The sequence below is a fragment of the Hippoglossus stenolepis genome, chromosome 8, assembly GCF_022539355.2.
Source record: "Hippoglossus stenolepis isolate QCI-W04-F060 chromosome 8, HSTE1.2, whole genome shotgun sequence".
Lineage (NCBI taxonomy): Eukaryota > Metazoa > Chordata > Actinopteri > Pleuronectiformes > Pleuronectidae > Hippoglossus > Hippoglossus stenolepis.
In genome coordinates, this window is record NC_061490.1 from 12,633,048 (window position 1) to 12,650,850 (window position 17,803).

Consider the following 17,803-nt stretch of genomic DNA (forward strand, 5'->3'; position numbering starts at 1 on the left):
TATCAGGGATAAAACACTGCGAGTGATAATTATGGTTTCAGTCACTCTGCAATCAAAAATCTCAGGATGTCTGACCTGTAGAGCCACATTAAGCCGTTCATAATCAGAACATAACAGCCTGTGATCTCTTATTACAGCTACAAATTGCATCTGTTGATAACAGAGGAAATGAAGGTGGGATTTATGAGACCTGAGCCAATGGCCAAGACCAGCTAAAGATGGAGGCTGTCTGAAATCCACCACAGGAGAAATATCCAGTTGGGATTTATGACTCTTGGCTAATTTGTTCTCGGCGTTCAGAGGCTGTTAAATTTCAGATATTGGAAGAGGAGTTCCTCAGTCTCTTAAAACTCAGTCTAGTGCTTACAACAATTATAGAGATTTTATGGAATGAGAGGTGAGTTCACAACAGTAAGAGCAGTTCTCTCAAGAGTAAAGACGGACACTTATTATAAGTATCTATAACAAAACAGCAGAGATTTGAAGACCCCCCCACCCCCTCTCCTCCTCGTTCCTCTGTAAGACTCCGACCCCTTGAAGTGAGACCGAGTGTCACTGGTGCAAAGACACAAGCCAGAACTTCATCTCTGCAAAAACATTCAGGCGATGTGGAGTGTTGCTGCACAACAGGTCCAGTGCAGGTGTTTATACAAAGACTGGGCTCACACTTTTCATTGGCGAAACATAAGGAGTGCTTGTAATGGCACACCTCACTGTTTCATTACGTTCAGATTTGCATCAGTGCTTTGCCTCTTTAAATGGAGCCTTTTTCGAGACACAACATTACTGGCAAATATTTAGTGTCTGTATGTTCATCGGAAGTGGCTGTCATCTCACCTACGGTGTTTTTCTAAGTCTTCATTTTCAGCCTCACAACTCCACTGTGACACAATCCATCGACTCAGGATTGTCACAGACAGGCAGAACGAGAGGGGGGGTGCTGTGGGTGGAGTGGAAGTCGACAGGAGGCAGTGTGTGCTGAACGGTTACAGACAGTGCCAACTGGACTGAGTGACTTCAGGAGCCAAAATCAACATGTCGTGTGCACCAGCCAGGCAAGAAGGAAATAACACAGTAGAGGCTGTAAGCACTAGTAAAGTGTGTTGCAGGAGCAGCACAAGGGCCAGGACACGTACATTTACTGCTTCAGCTTCGAGGTTTAGTGTCTACTAGCAATCTTTAATGACCAATAAGAAGATATTTGGTACAATAAACTCAAAGCACCTTAAACAAACATTAATATTTCATCATATATTTGGTAAAATGTGATCAAGTGTAAAAAAAAAAGTAACTTATATATTTTTCTTAAAATAATTTTGTAGGTTTTATCCTCATTCTTCATTCATTCAACATTTTTCATGCAAAAATGATAAAAAATAAAAACATCTCCATCAAGACAATGACTGAGTGAAAGATTTTCATCTTTATTTAAAAAAAGATAATTATACATTAATTACAGCAATAATTCATGCCTCCTTACGGCATACAATATACTGATTAACAACAATGTATAAGGCAAGGCATAACAAACACGTCAGCATTAGTGTTATTTGTTTTTTGAATGCAGGACTACAAAAAGGCACTTAATAGTGTTTTGAAATATGTCATGAACTGACACAAATACATTTCTTACTGGGGCAATAATATAAAATGTGAAATACGTGTTAATACATGTTAACAAAATTAATATAAAAAGGAACTAATCACAACACTTTGCACAATCACATGCAGCCAGAGAAACAGGAAATCTCATTTGTGTGTGTGTGTGGGAGTAGAAATGTTGAAAACCAACATAACATAGACAAAGGAATACTATTTTCAGGATCGTACCAAATAATTATTTCACAAGTACAAAATATACTTTTAATCATTCATATTGAAATTGAGGTAACTACTATACAATGCATGAAATGACTGTACCACCATTACAACCATTAGCATATTATGAAGGTCAATACCATTTAACAGCAACTTATTATTTCTGAAATGTTTTCCTGTTGTTTTTTTTTACATTGCAACATTACAAATCTCTTGTCTCTGAACTCATGCTCAGCAGCACTCTGGAAATAATGGCATTCGTGAGAGCACAGGTGATGTGGAGTTCACGCCATCACCTCCTCAACCGTTTCGCTGCACATCGCATGATGCTGGCTGCTTTGGATCAATACATGTCTCTCTCCTGCAAACAGGCAGCTGCTCAGGTACAGATTGATGCCGTGGCTGCACAGGGCTGAACACTGTCAGACATGGAGAGGCAAAGCACCGCAGATAAATGACCTTGGATTGAAGTCGGCAAGGAAGAGCTGAGATTAGACCGTTTTATTATTAGGGCTCTCTGGCACAAGGTGCAGTGACATGGCTTTGAGTACAGCGTAGCAGCAAAGGGGAATCCCTGTTATGATCTGTGGGGTGTGTCCTACCAGTCTTATCTAACGCTCACACTCAGCCTCACTTGGGGCTCCTGTGGAGGGCTACCCTGGTTGTCCCAGTACTGTAGGAGTCCTGCTAATCAGGAGGACTTCAGACTCGGCCAATCAGAGAACTCACAGGCCTCGAAAAGGGAATCTGTAAAGGAAACGTCTGAGGTATTGAGAAAGTGCCTTGTTGCTGAGTCTTTGGGAAAGTCCAGTAACTTAGATTCAGCAAAATTATAAGGGAAGCTTATACAATCATACCACATCAGGAAGAGAAGAGTCTGGATAGCCTATCAAGGGGGCTTATTGTGGTTAAAATCATCACCAAAACAGGCTAACTTAAAATCCACTTAAACTTTAAAACATTGTGATTACAATACTCATAGAAACCGTGGCGACACAAAATCTATTAATTAAACAATTACTTGAAATACAAATTAAAAGAAATGTTATGTCCTTCATTTATAATATCCTTCCACTTTCCTTTATAACATCCTTTACATGGCTTAATGTACTGGATAAGAAAATCAAATCAAATAAACAAACAAAAGAAGGAACCAAACAGCCCAAAGACGAACCGTGCTCAGTTGAAATCCCTCTCAGGGAAGATGAGAGGGGCGATGAGGGTCCAGAGGTAAAGCCCAAGACCCAGCCAGCTGGAACACATCTTCACCCACACAGCCGGCATAGTGCTCTGCATGGCCTGGGTGGAGGTGTCAGGTCTGAGGGAGGACGCAGAGGGAGAAGTGCAATTTAAAACCAACTCCACATAATATAGGGATTAATCTTAATCTACGTATATATTCCATTTAAAGATCATTAATGAGAGAACTGTGGTAGATGATTGTTTAATCTATTTATAAAATGAGCTGATTTTCAAGTTGAGCTCAAAGAGTGAGAGAACTTTAAGGTGAAGTAATGTGCCCTCTAGTGTCCATAGCTGAGGCCTACAATGCCTGAAACCTTGTGTTTTCAAAACATATGGGTATCTTAGAAGCAAGTAACCAAAATTTCAGTATTTGAGTACCACTTGCCAATTGGGACTATACACTGCAATCACAAACCTAATTGTCTAACCTCTGGGCTCTTTATGTTCATCTCAAACTAGAATGGCACTCAGAAGAATGCATTTTTTTTTCATCAAGATCCACGAATAAATGTTGAAAAATATCTCACAATAAAATTCAAAAGTGAAAATGGATCTGCCCCCTGCCCCTAATCTTGCTTACAAACAAATAAACCAGCCAACAGACACTTACTGGTACCAGTTGGTGAGAGTCATCATGATGTACAGAGAAGCCAGACAGAGGTGGAAGTGGAAGAAGGAGTAGTTGTAGGTGACTCCCTCCTCCTCATTGTCCAAGGCTCTGCGTATGCCGTCCTCTCCCACCACACCTTCTCCACCCGACCCTCCGCCCCCCTCTGTCTGCATCAGCTTGTTTACCTGGGTGTTGCTGGACGAACGAATACTAGGGGAGAGGCAGAGAGACAGTTTAAACATGTTGTAAAAAAAGTATATAAAACAATTTAATAATACATAAAAAGAGCAGAAAATATAATTTACGAAACTTTCGGCACTGCTAAACCTACCTGGCATAGATAGTGCAGAAGAGGAAGATGATCAAACCAACAATGCCCTGAGCGTCCCACCACTGCACCTGCTCTGGAGGGCTGTCACCAGATGGTTCAGTGGTGTTAACGCTCGACACGAGACTCAACAAGCTGGGGTTACACTTCTGATCTAAACCAAAATACACATACACACAGCATTAGACATTTTATTACACTAAAAAGTTGTAGAAAATACATTATTGCCTGTGTCAAGGAGGTTTGTTTGTTTGTCTGTCAGCAGGATTACTCAAAAGCTATCTGATTTCTATCAAACTTAAACAGAAGAACCCTTGGAGCGGATCAGGATAAATGGGTGGATACAGGGATTTTTTTTGGGCAACTTAATACTAACCCTACAGTCGGCAAAAGCTTGCCCATTGTTGCCATTCACTTGGGAAAGGCAGTTCACACAACATGAGACAAGGAGGTGTGCTAACTAATAGCAGAAAAAGCTAATTTTTTTCCTATGGCATGCTATAGAAAACTCACCTGTATGAAAATGCTGAGGCAGGTAAAAAGCAAGTACATATGTGAAGAAATCAGTGCATCTCGACTGAACACATAATAAAACGAGACAGGAGACTCACTTGGGTTGTTGGTCATTGCCGACCAGGTGACATACATTGTGTAGAGGGAGATGAGAGAAGCCTGGAGCAAACCAGAGTGTGGCTGAGCTTCCTGCAACAAACAGGTCAAAGAATTACACACTTTTCAACGCGTTTCATGCAGTAATATTATATATTATATTAGTGCCTGTTTATTTAGTGAAATGTTAAGTTTTGATATAGCCTGTATCTCTCACCTTGCTGAGAGTAGCGCATCATTAGAGCATTACTCAGTATCGTACACGTCACGTGACCTGCTGTTTGTCAAAGCCTGCCATATTACTATATCATGTGCATGCAATTCGTGGCATAACATGTAATTCCTGTGGCTGTTACTGTGTTAAAGGGATAGTTCACCGATAAATGAAAATTCACTCATTATCTACTCACTACTATGCCAGTGGAGGGGTTGGGTGAATGTTAGAGATCTTGGGGCTCAAAACATGGTGTAAACAAGGCCGGTTCGAGTTGATTTTGAATGTCAGAGCTTAAAAGACACTTGGATGACACCACCTGAGCAGTATGGAGGCATGTTATGTTATTATTTTTAGCACGTCTTCAGAAGGAGTCACCAGTTACTTCAATTGTATCGGATTTGGCTGCAACGCTGTTTAACCCTGAGACTCCTAAAGTGTTTTGTGGACTCAAACACTTCACCCACCCCTCCATCGACATAGTGATGTGTAGATAATGAGTGCATTTTCATTTTTCGGTGAACTATCCTTTTAACACAGTACAGTTAAATGCAAACATACTATATGAGAGCTATGTAATTTACACCAAAGCTTTCTTACCACATAAATACAAATTGATGACATTATCTATTAATTTGAATTATTGTGATAAATTACAACCACAGGAGTGAGTTGTAGATAAAGAAAGGTGACCCTTGAAGTTTTCCCTTCATTGTTGTTGGATATATAATCTCTGGTGACTATTCAAGTGGCATTATCGGGGGAATATAAAAAAAAAAAGGAGCCTACTATTGGATTGGAACAACAAACAGGGAAAAAATTAAGTTTTCAAATGTATTTGAATTATTGTGTTCATGATACAGTACCTGTATCTTGGGAAGGATGGAGACAACGGAGATGATGATGCAGAAGATGAGGTTGAGGCTGATAAAGACCTTGTGCTCGGTGCAGTCATCGGGCTGTGTGTAGTACACGTAGAAAAGTACCACAGCAGCAACAGCCAAGGTGTAGAAGAGGAAGGTGAAAGTCAACAGGCCTGTAAATTACACAATTATTCATTAACAGGAATATGTTCAAACCAAAGTAATAACAAAAATGACATATTGACATGGAAGGCAGAGAAGGCAGAGAAGATCTACCTTCTAATCATCTATGACAATTAGCTATTTGACAAATAATGACAAGATAATGCATCTTTTCAAGTACATGCTTTACCTGCAAACCAGCATTTGTTGTCACTATCTTCACCATTTCCTACCCACACCTTGTTCCAGGAATGGGCAAAGTCGATTAGGAGAACAAGTTGGATGATGATGAAGATGAAGGACCCCACCAATCCAAAGTAAAACCACACTGAAAAGTGAAAATGAAACAAACAAAGGTCATAGTACTTACCATACCATAAACACTATCCAATCACTAATAAATCAAAGCTTTGTGTTGCGCAAGAAATTGAGGAAACATTTTATCATTAATTGTAAATCATCAGAGCATGTTAGTACCAGTAGGAAATGTTCCATCGGGGATGAAAAAAGCTCCCACTGTTATCCCGACCAGGATCAGAAACTTAAAGAACCAGAACCTGGAAAAGAAATAGTTCCAAATGCACCATCAGTAAAGCAGACCTGCCTCCATCCCTGAATAATGTGTTCCATCAAGCACTTACCCATTTTGAATAGCTGCACGTGGGTCTTTGCTGCTACGGACACGAATCATGATGAGGCAGAACATAAAGAAGAAGCAGGTCATAGCGAAGCACATCCGGTACACAGACTTGTAGCCCACAAGGACATCACAGTTAGCCAAGTTATCGATACCAGTTATAGATGCGCCTCCTTGACAAAACCCTGGGATCTATGAAAAGACAAACATGTCAGATGAAATGAACTTGTAACTTAGCTTAATCAAGAACATGTAAAAATACTCAAAAGTTATACAAGAGCAGGTTTTCTAGGCAAATATCAAACTGTAAAGTGACAGCAGTAGCAGAATCTATCATAGCTGCATAATAAAATAACGTAGAAATGTCACTGCTACTACTTCCAGATTCCTATCAAATATTGGTGAATTATATGTGCATACTGATCTACACTGATCTCACTTTGCGGAGCTCTGTTTCCATTCCAGGAAGAATCATGATGACAGACACCATGGTCCCCATCAGCAAAAACAAGGAGAAAACCAGCCGTGTGATGGTGGAGTTATTGGAGGAGGGACAGCAGCCACACAGAAGACACGGTGCTGAGCCACACAGACAGGAGGCCTGTGAGAAAGGGCAGAGTGGGAGCGGAAGAGAAAAACAAAGAAACAGCTTTGAGCAAGACAGACTTAAAAATGAGGCAATGTTTAAATGGATGTAGGCCCTTGCTTTTAGGATAAGTCAATATGGCAAAAATTATATCAAGATAAAAAATTCCATGTCAGTCAATATCGATAATTATCACCATAAATGTCACATTGATATTTCTTTTAAGTTTTAAGACTCTTTGCTCCTGAGTGCAGAGAATGTAGAGCCCAACTATTCATATTAAAACCCCTCTGACCCTTGAAACTTTTAAGTCAATGCTTCAGACCCACATCTTCTCACTGGCTTTCAATTTGATTAGAGTTTAAAATCTTGATTTCATCTATTATAGTTCAATATATGAATTTTCGACTATTTATGACATCTAAGGTTTTATTGCTTTTGTATTTTCTGTCTATTTTCAGCTTTTTATATTTTCAGCCTGTTAAGCACTTTGGTTTATGGTAGTAGTTTTAGACATGCTATATAAATAAACTTTAACTTGGCTTGAGTAAAGGTTGTGGTTTTTAACTCTTCTTTAAGGACAGAGAATGAAAAACACTTGATAAACATCAAAACGTCGAATGACCACTTACAGTCGATCATTTATGTGTCCATACCTCCTCGCTGCACAAGCAATAACAAAGTATGCTTCTGGACTACTGGACTACTACTGTATCGCTGTTGATGAAAATAATACTGTGATAATTATTCATAACGTATTATTGCCCTGCCCTAGTTGTTTTGACAATCACACATATGTTCATGGCTCCATTACGCATACTGGGTTGGAAAGATGATTAATTATTGAAGTGCATTTCCATTACTGGATTCAAATGGATGAACATCACCTGACTCGTTTGTGCAAAACACAATCTAAACTAACACAGACCTATTGTTATATGTTATATTGGTATCACAGTATGTAAATGTGGAGAACAACTACCCTCTGACTAATATGGGTGTCACAGTTAACTACCAATGCCACCCACGCACACGCACACGCACACACTTTATTTCATTATTGACATCGATCTAGCTAACCAATTTAATGCTACGATAACGCTACTGTTGTTTATGTTGTTTATGTTTTGCGTTGTGTTAATAGCTCAGCAGCGTTGGTGTAACTACACAGACTAAACAAACCTACATTTATGACGTTGGTCTATTTTGACACTTCCTCTTTATTTAGCTCGGTGAGTCACCTGCTAGCTAAACCACCTTTATTGACGTTTCTAGCATTACAACCCTGTCTGGTTAGCTTCTCAGCTAGTTGTTATAACAGTGGTTAGCTGTCACCTAGTCCGGTTAGCTGTCACCTAGTTGTCGCAAAACCCAACTATCTCTAAGGTTAGCCGTCCCATCTACAGCTAACAGCTAACGTGAACAACAATAAGAAACTACAGCCTTCCGGTGACGTGTAACACTTGTATTAATAAAAGGTACTTACACAGCTGGCTAACGAGCACAAGGCCAGACAAGCCCCCATTTTGAAATTTAAATGTTGAAATTGGTGTTAATGTACCGACGCCTCTCGCTGTCCTGTATAAACACTATGAGGAAACCATTTGTCTACACCGGAAACACACAAAAAAAACAGGAGGCAGCTGGATGGGTTTTCAAAATAAAGCTCAACGCACTGCCAATTTAGAAAACAAGGGGAAAAAAACACGCGCAAATTATGAAAACAACTTCTGCTGCAAATAGTCACAACACATGCACAAACAGAAACCATCTGCAAATTGCCAAAACGAAATGTTTCCCGGGGCATGTGCGTTGAGCTCTGTCGGCCACCGTAGGTTTTCCCATTTAATCACAAAGCTACATTTTTCAATTTGCAAGTAGTGTGCAATCAAGACACGTTAATGTGAGTGGGACGAAAAGGAAAAAGTTATATAATCATATTATTATTATTATCATTATTATTACAACAACCGGTGCTGCTATCATTAATGACATCATTACATCTCTAAATATCACTCATTATTTCATTATAACAACCAGTCTCACAACTGTTCCTGGTCTCTCCTCCTCTCTCTCTGTTCTCCCTTCTCTTCCACTCACCTCTCCTCTTCTCCTCTCACCCCAACCGGTCGAGGCAGATGTGTCTTGGTCTTCCAGTTAATGAGGGAGTCTTTTCTCTCTCCACAGTCGGCAAAGTGCTGATCGTTGATGGGGGAACTGTGGGGTTTCTCTATAACTTCCGAAGGTTTCACCCTTATATTTAAAGTGACTTGGGATAATGTACAGTATGTAATGATTTGGCGCTATGCAAATGAAATCGAATTGAACATAAAAGCATGCTGCATTTTAACAATGATAGCACATCCTTGTGTGGGAAATGGATTAAACTTGTCTTGCACTGTTCGTCTCGGTGTGTTCTTGGCACACAATGGATAAATAAGGGGACCATCTGCTCATTCAGCATCTCAGGATTTCATTGTCCGTTGTTTAAAACTACAGGGATATGAAGAGAGAGAGAGTCAGTCAGGTGCTGAAACAAGCCTCTTCAAAGCCCCTGCTGTTGGAGTGCACCAACACGGCAGGGAGCCAACAGAGATTGGGCTATTAATAGTCCCCTTTTAAACCTAACCTGAATATTTCAATGCCAAATACTCATTTAATTTAACCGGAAGTAGGACTGTAGTATAAGTCAAAGTTTTATTGTGTTTATATATTAGGAAAAAGCCACCAACAAGGTATCTCTCTCTGAGATGTAATCCAACACTTGCAGATCAACTCACAAAACATAACGCACATGATGCGAAAATTAGTAAAGTGAAGAATCAGTGATTTATACCCGTTAATTGGGTCACACATAATCTCACACTGAGTCATGCAATGTCAAACACTTTCAGTTTAAAAACAATATTTTGGTGATGGCAAGCACTTCAGGACATCTAGTTCTTGTCCCTTCTCTTAGAATATTAATACAGTCTATATATAACCATAAAACACAAAGTGATCTCTGCAACATATTGTTCATCACAAGTGACAACATTTTTATGATTTTGTCAATGTATTACATTTCACCTTTAATTGCAATAATTATGTGGATTAAAAATCGTCAATCAAGTGGTTGTATGTGCATTAAAAAATGTTGTCATGCTGATTCCTCAGTTCTCCACTAGGTCGCAGCATTGAACCAGCATTTATACTAGAATGACTGCTCAATTCAATGAGCTTTTATACACTATACATTCACATTTGAACAATTTTACAGCAAAAGAAGAAAAGTTTAGGCTCTGTGTAATTCATCGGTGTCACACAAAAATGTAGATGTTTTTAATATGACATACTCTTGACACAGAAGAAATACTAGTCACACAACCTGATCATTTTAAAGTAGCCAACAAGTAATATCAACATCATGAAATGGAGGGACTGCAATTCCAGGGGACATTTTGGGACACAGTCCCTCTTTGATTTAATGTTGCAGGTCTCAACATGAAGGACAATCTTCCACCACACCAGCAGCAGCAGCAGCAGCAACAGCAGCAGCAGCAGCCGCAGTCTAATCTAGGAGAGCTGTTTATGAGTTATTCTCATTACTAGAGAAGCATCTGGTCGCTGGATCCACGGGAGGGAAGTTAGATTCAAGAAAGATCCTTTGTAATGTCGAACCATCTGTGCCATTTCCAACTATCTATCTATAGCTTAGGATAAATTAAGAGGTTCTCTTTGCATAACTGAGAGTAATATCTGTCAATGAATATACTAACTCTAACCTCAACCCAATTTTACCTTAACTGTAAAACCCTCCACAGCCATTGTGATCATTCTTCACAACCCAACGTCAGACATGTTTGCTGTAAGCTAGTGAGTAATGGAGGCCTCAACTGCTGAGCCTGACTGAACCCAGCAAAAAGTCCTGTTCTATGGTTGGTTCTTTCGATTTGCGTCCCTCACACTTTAAATGCAGAACCTTCACTTGCATTGAATAGAGTATTTTTACTATTGCACTGGTCGTTTTTTGTGTACTGGAGGTTATGTTTTTGTCAGCATTTGTGTGTTATTTTTTTACAATGATTATGGATAAGGTTTATCCATAATGTATGGATAAGGTTTATAAACCTTAACATAAATGTTAGTATTATAGTTGTATTAATATCTATCTATCTATCTATCTATCTATCTATCTATCTATCTATCTATCTATCTATCTATCTATCTATCTATCTATCTATCTATCTACTTTGTAACTGTGTTTTAAAAAGTGCAACATGATAGTGGTATGGATAATGTTTATATTATTGTTATTATCTATCTATCTATCTATCTATCTATCTATCTATCTATCTATCTATCTATCTATCTATCTATCTATCTATCTATCTATCTTTGTAACTGTGTTTTGAAAAGTGCAGTATAGTGGTGTGGATAAGGTTTATACTATAATCATTAGTGTTATTATTGTTTTGTTATTGCACACAGTCTCACAGTAAAGTGCCCTGTATAACATATCTATGACCACGCAGCGGTCTAGTGAGTAGTTGGCAGTGGTCCAGTTACATAACCGTCGTTAAACACACTTGTTTTCCCTCTCACCACCACGAGCTCGTGCCTCATGTGTGTTTTTGTTCATTTGATCCGCTGCTTCTGGCGCGCACAGCCTCTACCCTGGCTGTGATTGGTGGATTCGGAACCAATGAATGCAAACATCCTGTGTGACGTCAGTAGTTTTTGCGCGAAAGTGCAGATGTTGGCGGTCTGTGGGTCTGAAGGTCTGAACCAGAAGAGGAGGAGAACTGAAGGGAGATCTTCACACTGAAGCACTTGACGGTGAGGACAAAGCTTTTGTGTAAATGTTTAAACAGGCTTCAGACAGAGAGCTGCTGGAGTCTCAGGCTCTTTCTTCGCCATTATTAGCCTTCCTCTGCCTCCCTGAAGTCAACTGTGGGAGTTAATGATAGTTTATGGGACTTTGTTGTTGTGGCCGCTCTTCAGGCAGAAGCTATCTGCAAAACATAAAAATGCACAAAACTTTTGGAAAGCGCTTTGCATGGAGGCATTTTTTTTTAACATCTTAAAATCTGTAAGTCAAGAAGTCAATTTACACTAAGTGAAGCTGACTGAAGTGTTGCTTTCCACTTTGTAGTATGTAATAATGATTAATTCTACTATATAACTCTAGTGGTGCGTTTAGGTTGGTTTCATTTTATTAAAAAACACGAATTATATATTTTCCTTGTCAATTCTACCTTATTTTTCAGTTGTGGGTGTTTTTAATGAGTTGTGTTGTGCAGCATTTCTATTCCCCCATGTTTGCTTCATACCTTGCAAATATGTGTGTGCACCCCCTCCCCCCTGCCACACACACACTTACTTTCATATAATTGTTCATCTTGTTTATAAACACTGATTATTCACTTTCCTCAGTGAGTCTTCCTCTGTTTTCAGTTGTGTATGTTTTTAATGATGTGTTGTGCAGCAGTATTTTTATTACCCCCTCCATGCATGTGCCCCCCTCCCCCACCACCACCACCACTTCATCTCATCTTAGACCCTCCCTATGTAGCTTAGAGGTGGAAAAACTTGTTGTACCTGTACATGTCATGTCACATTACAACTGTAACTGAACAAATTGTACGGCTGTGCAATTCTTATTTCTGCAGAGATGATGAACTATGGCATTCACCCGTGTGTGATCCCTCATCCTAATAGATTAGTCCAACATATTAAGATAAATTGGGTTAACTTGTGTTTGTGACCTCAACATAATACCTGGTTTGGTTCTGTAATGCTCAAACAGGAGGGAAAGTTGGGACAAGCTGTTATTCCTTTAAAGTCATGCTGCATGCTTGACCAATAACCTGTCATAACATGAGCTGTTATCACGGTGCACTGCTCCTCCTGCTGAGGGACAGCAGGGACGTGCTTCAAACCTGAGAGACAGCAAGCTCAAATCGTGGCAGCGGCAGCTCGTAGTTGCCACAAGTGTTTGGGGGCAGTTGTGACTGCAAAGGCAGCTGCTTCTAAACAGTGTGGCATCGAAGGCAGCTGCGTTTACATATCAGTGGCTGTTTCTGTTGAGCTTGATCTTACTCTAAAACCTACCACATCCTCTCATTTGACACTTTCCCACGGGTGAGACATGCATTGCTTGTTACTAATTGCTTGTTACTTTCTCTTTTTTCTATAGTGGTATTAAAGACAACACTTCTGCTGAAATGGAAATCTGTGGAGGTAAGTTATGAAACTGTTAATGCAAGTATAGCTTCACCCTGAAAGTTAAATTCAAAACTTTTAAAACTAGAATGGCACTCAGTGATTATGAAATCAATGTGACATATTTTACTCTTGACTATTTGTATCTGGTCAATAGATGTAAACTTAACACAGTATTATATACTATTAAAACTAGTAAATTATTTATTGAAACAAACAAATCATCATTCATGATGCTTCATGTTCCAATGTTAAAGAAAGTGGGAAAAAATCCACCCCTAAATCCACATCCACACCGGAATTTGATTTGGTTCCTCCCAGACCTTGGCCTCATTCCTCCACCAAGTTTGATGGAGATGGGCTTATTGTATAATTCTGCTGACAAATAAACCAACAAACAAACAGTCTGAGGTATAAACATAACCCGCTAGACGGAGGTAATAAACTTAATCTGACTTTCATGCCAGCATAAGCCTCCACAGTAATTGCTTACTTTAATCTATAATTGCTTAACAGAGCTTGAAAAAGTAGGGCAGAGAATAGCAGCTGTGTCTCTGCAGACTCAAACACTTAATTAACAATACAGCAGTGGTGCCTCACAGCAGGATTATTGTCCTGTCTTTGACCTCTCTGACAAAGCAGTGACCCCTGAAAAGTTAGTGGGAGGCCAACTCAACCCCCTTTAATCTTCCTGACGGACAGACATACAAGCCAGAGGCTCTATGTTAGGGTGACAGTCAAGTGCAGATATGATTGTCAGTTTATTGTAAAAAAAAAAAAGTAAATATAAACTGATATTGTTGGTCATTTATACAAGTATGTACTTAAATCTCCTGTTTTACAGACATCCACGTGAAAGAGCTGAACAAGCGTAATTCAGGTCAGGCGTTTGAGGTCATCCTGAGCCCCTCAACTCCCGACGCCAAGGTGGAATTTCCACTGTCCCCTCTTAAAAGGAAGGAAATGTCAATCGATGACATTAAGAAGAAACTGGAGGCTGCTGAAGAGAGACGCAAGGTATCTGCACAAATAACATGAACTGATAATCAAACTTTAAAAAAAACACCAAATGTGGTTTGAAGTGTAACCTGGATTGGTGTTCAGGTTCTGATAACTCACTACAGAGGTTCTCTTTTGTCACTCGTCAGAGCTACGAAGCTGATGTGCTTAAACACTTGGCTGAGAAACGAGAGCACGGGAAGGAAGTCATTCAGAAGGCCATCGAGGGAAACTGCAACTTTAGCAAGATGGTGGAAGAGAAACTGAATCAGCAGATGGAAACATATGAGGAGAACCGCAGCGCACGGATGGCAGCTCTCAACGAGAAGTTCAAGGAGAAGGTAACTGAAGCTCCTCATGTTGTACCAACATATATGTTAAATGTTGGGGAAAAAAACAATAATGATCATTTTGTCTTTTAAACACAAACAGGAGAAGAAGCTGGAAGAAGTGAGGAAGAACAAGGAGGCGAAGAAAGAAGTTGAAATTTAATTTGACATAAGCTAGAAAACAGTTTTGACTTCTCCAAAGATTTTGCTATATTTTTTTATCTGATACTTTCACAACTATTCTTTCTTGGGTTTGATTACACTGTTGATACTGATGCTGTTACACTGTTAGTTGGTCATAGCTTAGGTTTTGTGTGGATATAGCTGGGTTTTTTCTTTACCTGTAGACTTCTCTTTGGCAGCTGATTTCATATTATCTTGTAGAAGAACTTTGTTTTTTCATGAGCAGGCATTTCATTGCCATTGATTGATCCTGATGCGTCATACTGTTAAAATGCATCAATGTATCAACTGTTCTGAGCTGTTGATAAAGTTTTTTAGTTTGAATATACTGTATGTTACCAAGGTTTAGGCATTAAAGTTTGTTCCCTAAAATTCAGTTTCTGTCCTTCCGAGTTGAATGTGTTTATCCTTGTTGAATTTTAAATGAAAAGCTGTTTTTGCAGCAATTGTTGAAAACACAATTGTTGTAATTGAAGATCAAACACAAAGTCCTCACCTGACACATTCTCTAGTCCAATTTGAATTGAACACAAGAACAGACGAGATTGACACTACAAAAGTCAAATGTTGCGTAAACATTCACAATATTCGATTCATGGAATAAAACTAATAAACACCAGTCAGTGACAAACTAAAAGTGGTTTCACTGGTTCTTTTACACAAGAGCATTTAAAAGAAAGTAGTAGAGGACTGTAGAAATGTTGTGGGGCAATAAAATGAAAGAAAATCTCTGGGACAAGGCCCTGTTAAGTTTTATTCACAAGTAAAATACCTTTCAAAACCAGATCCAATAGTCACAGCATGTCTAAAGCAGTGGGTTCAATTTGAGCAAGCTGTATTTCTCTTAGACTAAATAGATAATCCAGTACAAAAAGGCAATTACAGTAGTCTTAGTGGGTTTTAATAGTTACCTGAGTCAAAAACAATCTAACTTTGGCAGTAAGATAAAAAAAGAATATGTTTTAATGCTTTTGTTTAAGAGAGAAATAAAATAAAGTCTGAAATCACAAAAATGTGTGATTTGTGTTAAACACTGCTGACACCTAGTGGCAGTGAGGTGATCTGCTTTGGTGATTGTAAAAGCCCAAGGGGTCCTGAGATAAATTTCATTTTCTTATATTTCTTATAAATATTATTATATATTATATATAAATACTGATTCTCAATCTGTCCAGATCTATAAAATCTCTCAAATTAGACCAATTTATGATGAAAAGAATAATCACGGCTGGAACTTCTCATAATGAAACTACTGTTTAATTTTCACTTTTGTGAGTGAATTCCTGTTTTTTATTTGTATAATTAAATGGTCACACCTAGTGGCAAAGCATTTTCACCATTAATTTCACCCCCCCTCCCATGAAACCTTATAGGGAGAGGTAGTTTTGAAGCAATAAAAGGATTAAATAAGGGGAGGCGAGGATAGAGGATATTAAAAAGGTTGTGTATGTGTACTGGTAATAACTTAGCTATTGTAGAACAATATTAAAGAAGTACACAAGTAGGTATTAGTTTACCTAAAGGGGTGCTATCCTGTCATGTGTGAAAAGGAACATAACTGGGAAGGGTTTTTGTGTCTTATAAACCAACTTAGATGAATGGAAATGCAGGGAAACACCATGTGCACTCACATGTACACCTGTGGACATGACGTAGTTTCAGATTCACCCGATCAGCATGTATTTGGACTCAAATCAGCTCTATTCAGCAAAGGAAGAGTATGAGGAGACAAAGCTGTAACACTACACCTGCATGCGGTGATATCATCATGCACAGGCAGCTCATGATCCCAGCACTCAGTGCTACAAGCTGTCACAGCAACTCTGTTGTCGTCACCAACTCTTGCAGTGAACATGAGTCTGGAGAGTTTGAACATGGCAGCACAAACCCAAGTCCTCTTCAGCTCTTTTACACAAACCTGTCGCATGTGTCGAACTCTCCCAGTTGTTGCTACAGAGGCTGTGGATCACAAACATGTTCTCACGGTTGTGTTGCAGTGGATTTGTGTGAGTATTATCCTGTCAGCACTTCTGAGTTTGTTTACACTCGCTTACATCTTGCACAGGCTTGCAGTCCATGCCTATCCTGTCGCCCCTGTTGGAAATGTCACACGGAGCCAAATGTCACGCAGCCAAGTGCAGAGGGGTTGTGTGGATGCGCTCATTGAATTTTGTAAAACCGCTCGACCTGTTTGATTATATAGCATATGAAGTTTTTTTTTCTTGTGAGTCCACTCATTCAGCATATAGTTTTTATTTTATTTCTGATTGATTATCAGAATTTTTACCTTTTTCTGGTTATTGTATATATATATATATATATGTGTGTGTGCTGATATGACATTTTCGGTTTATATATTACAAAATGTAACATTTGATAATAAACATTTCATTTTTCATAAAGGTTTGATGATTTAAAGTTACTTAACTGCAGAGGTATTCGATTTTTATACATCATTCATCATTTGAAAAATACTGATGATTGAACTGTCCAAATGAAGTTCAATGTAAAATATTTGCAGACGTCAAAGTTCAACGCTTTCCCTCAGTTTGCCTCAAGTTTTATAAACATTGATTATTCACTTTCCTCATTGATTGTTCCTCTGTTTTCAGTTGTGTGTGTTTTTAATGATGTGTTGTGCAGCAGCATTTTTATTACCCCCTTCATGAATGTGTGATCCACCCCCCACCCACTTCATCTCATCTTAAACCCTCTCTCTGTAGCTGAGAGGTGGAAAAAAACTGTTGTACCCGTACATGTCATGTCACGTTACAACTGTAACCGCACACGGTCATATAATGTTGTGACTGTATAATATACAATTATGGAGCAGCCACCCACAGCTGTGCAATTCTTATTTCTGCAGAGAAGGTGAACTATGGCATTCACCCGTGTGTGATCCCTCATCCTAATAGATTAGTCCAACATATTGAGTTAAATTGGTTTAACTTGTGTTTGTGACCTCAGCATAATACCTGGTTTGGTTCTGTAATGCTCAAACAGGAGGGAAAGTTGG

At 39.0% G+C, this 17,803-nt stretch overlaps 2 protein-coding genes across 2 annotated transcripts; one reads left to right on the forward strand and one right to left on the reverse strand.

Annotated features, from left to right (window-relative positions):
* Nucleotides 1–1,402: 1,402 nt before the first annotated feature.
* Nucleotides 1,403–8,700, reverse strand: serinc2l (serine incorporator 2, like). Its single transcript, XM_035164165.2, has 10 exons — nucleotides 8,559–8,700; nucleotides 6,926–7,087; nucleotides 6,491–6,678; nucleotides 6,327–6,406; nucleotides 6,040–6,177; nucleotides 5,691–5,860; nucleotides 4,613–4,703; nucleotides 4,005–4,155; nucleotides 3,674–3,883; nucleotides 1,403–3,136 (listed from the first exon to the last, which is right to left on the reverse strand). Exons 1-10 carry the CDS (start codon nucleotides 8,595–8,597, stop codon nucleotides 2,998–3,000), a joined length of 1,368 nt encoding a protein of 455 aa, XP_035020056.1. The 5' UTR covers nucleotides 8,598–8,700; the 3' UTR covers nucleotides 1,403–2,997.
* Nucleotides 8,701–11,748: 3,048 nt separating this feature from the next.
* LOC118114235 (stathmin) lies at nucleotides 11,749–15,163 on the forward strand. Its single transcript, XM_035164559.2, has 5 exons — nucleotides 11,749–11,890; nucleotides 13,251–13,294; nucleotides 14,121–14,293; nucleotides 14,425–14,616; nucleotides 14,708–15,163. Exons 2-5 carry the CDS (start codon nucleotides 13,279–13,281, stop codon nucleotides 14,765–14,767), a joined length of 441 nt encoding a protein of 146 aa, XP_035020450.1. The 5' UTR covers nucleotides 11,749–11,890; nucleotides 13,251–13,278; the 3' UTR covers nucleotides 14,768–15,163.
* Nucleotides 15,164–17,803: the final 2,640 nt, after the last annotated feature.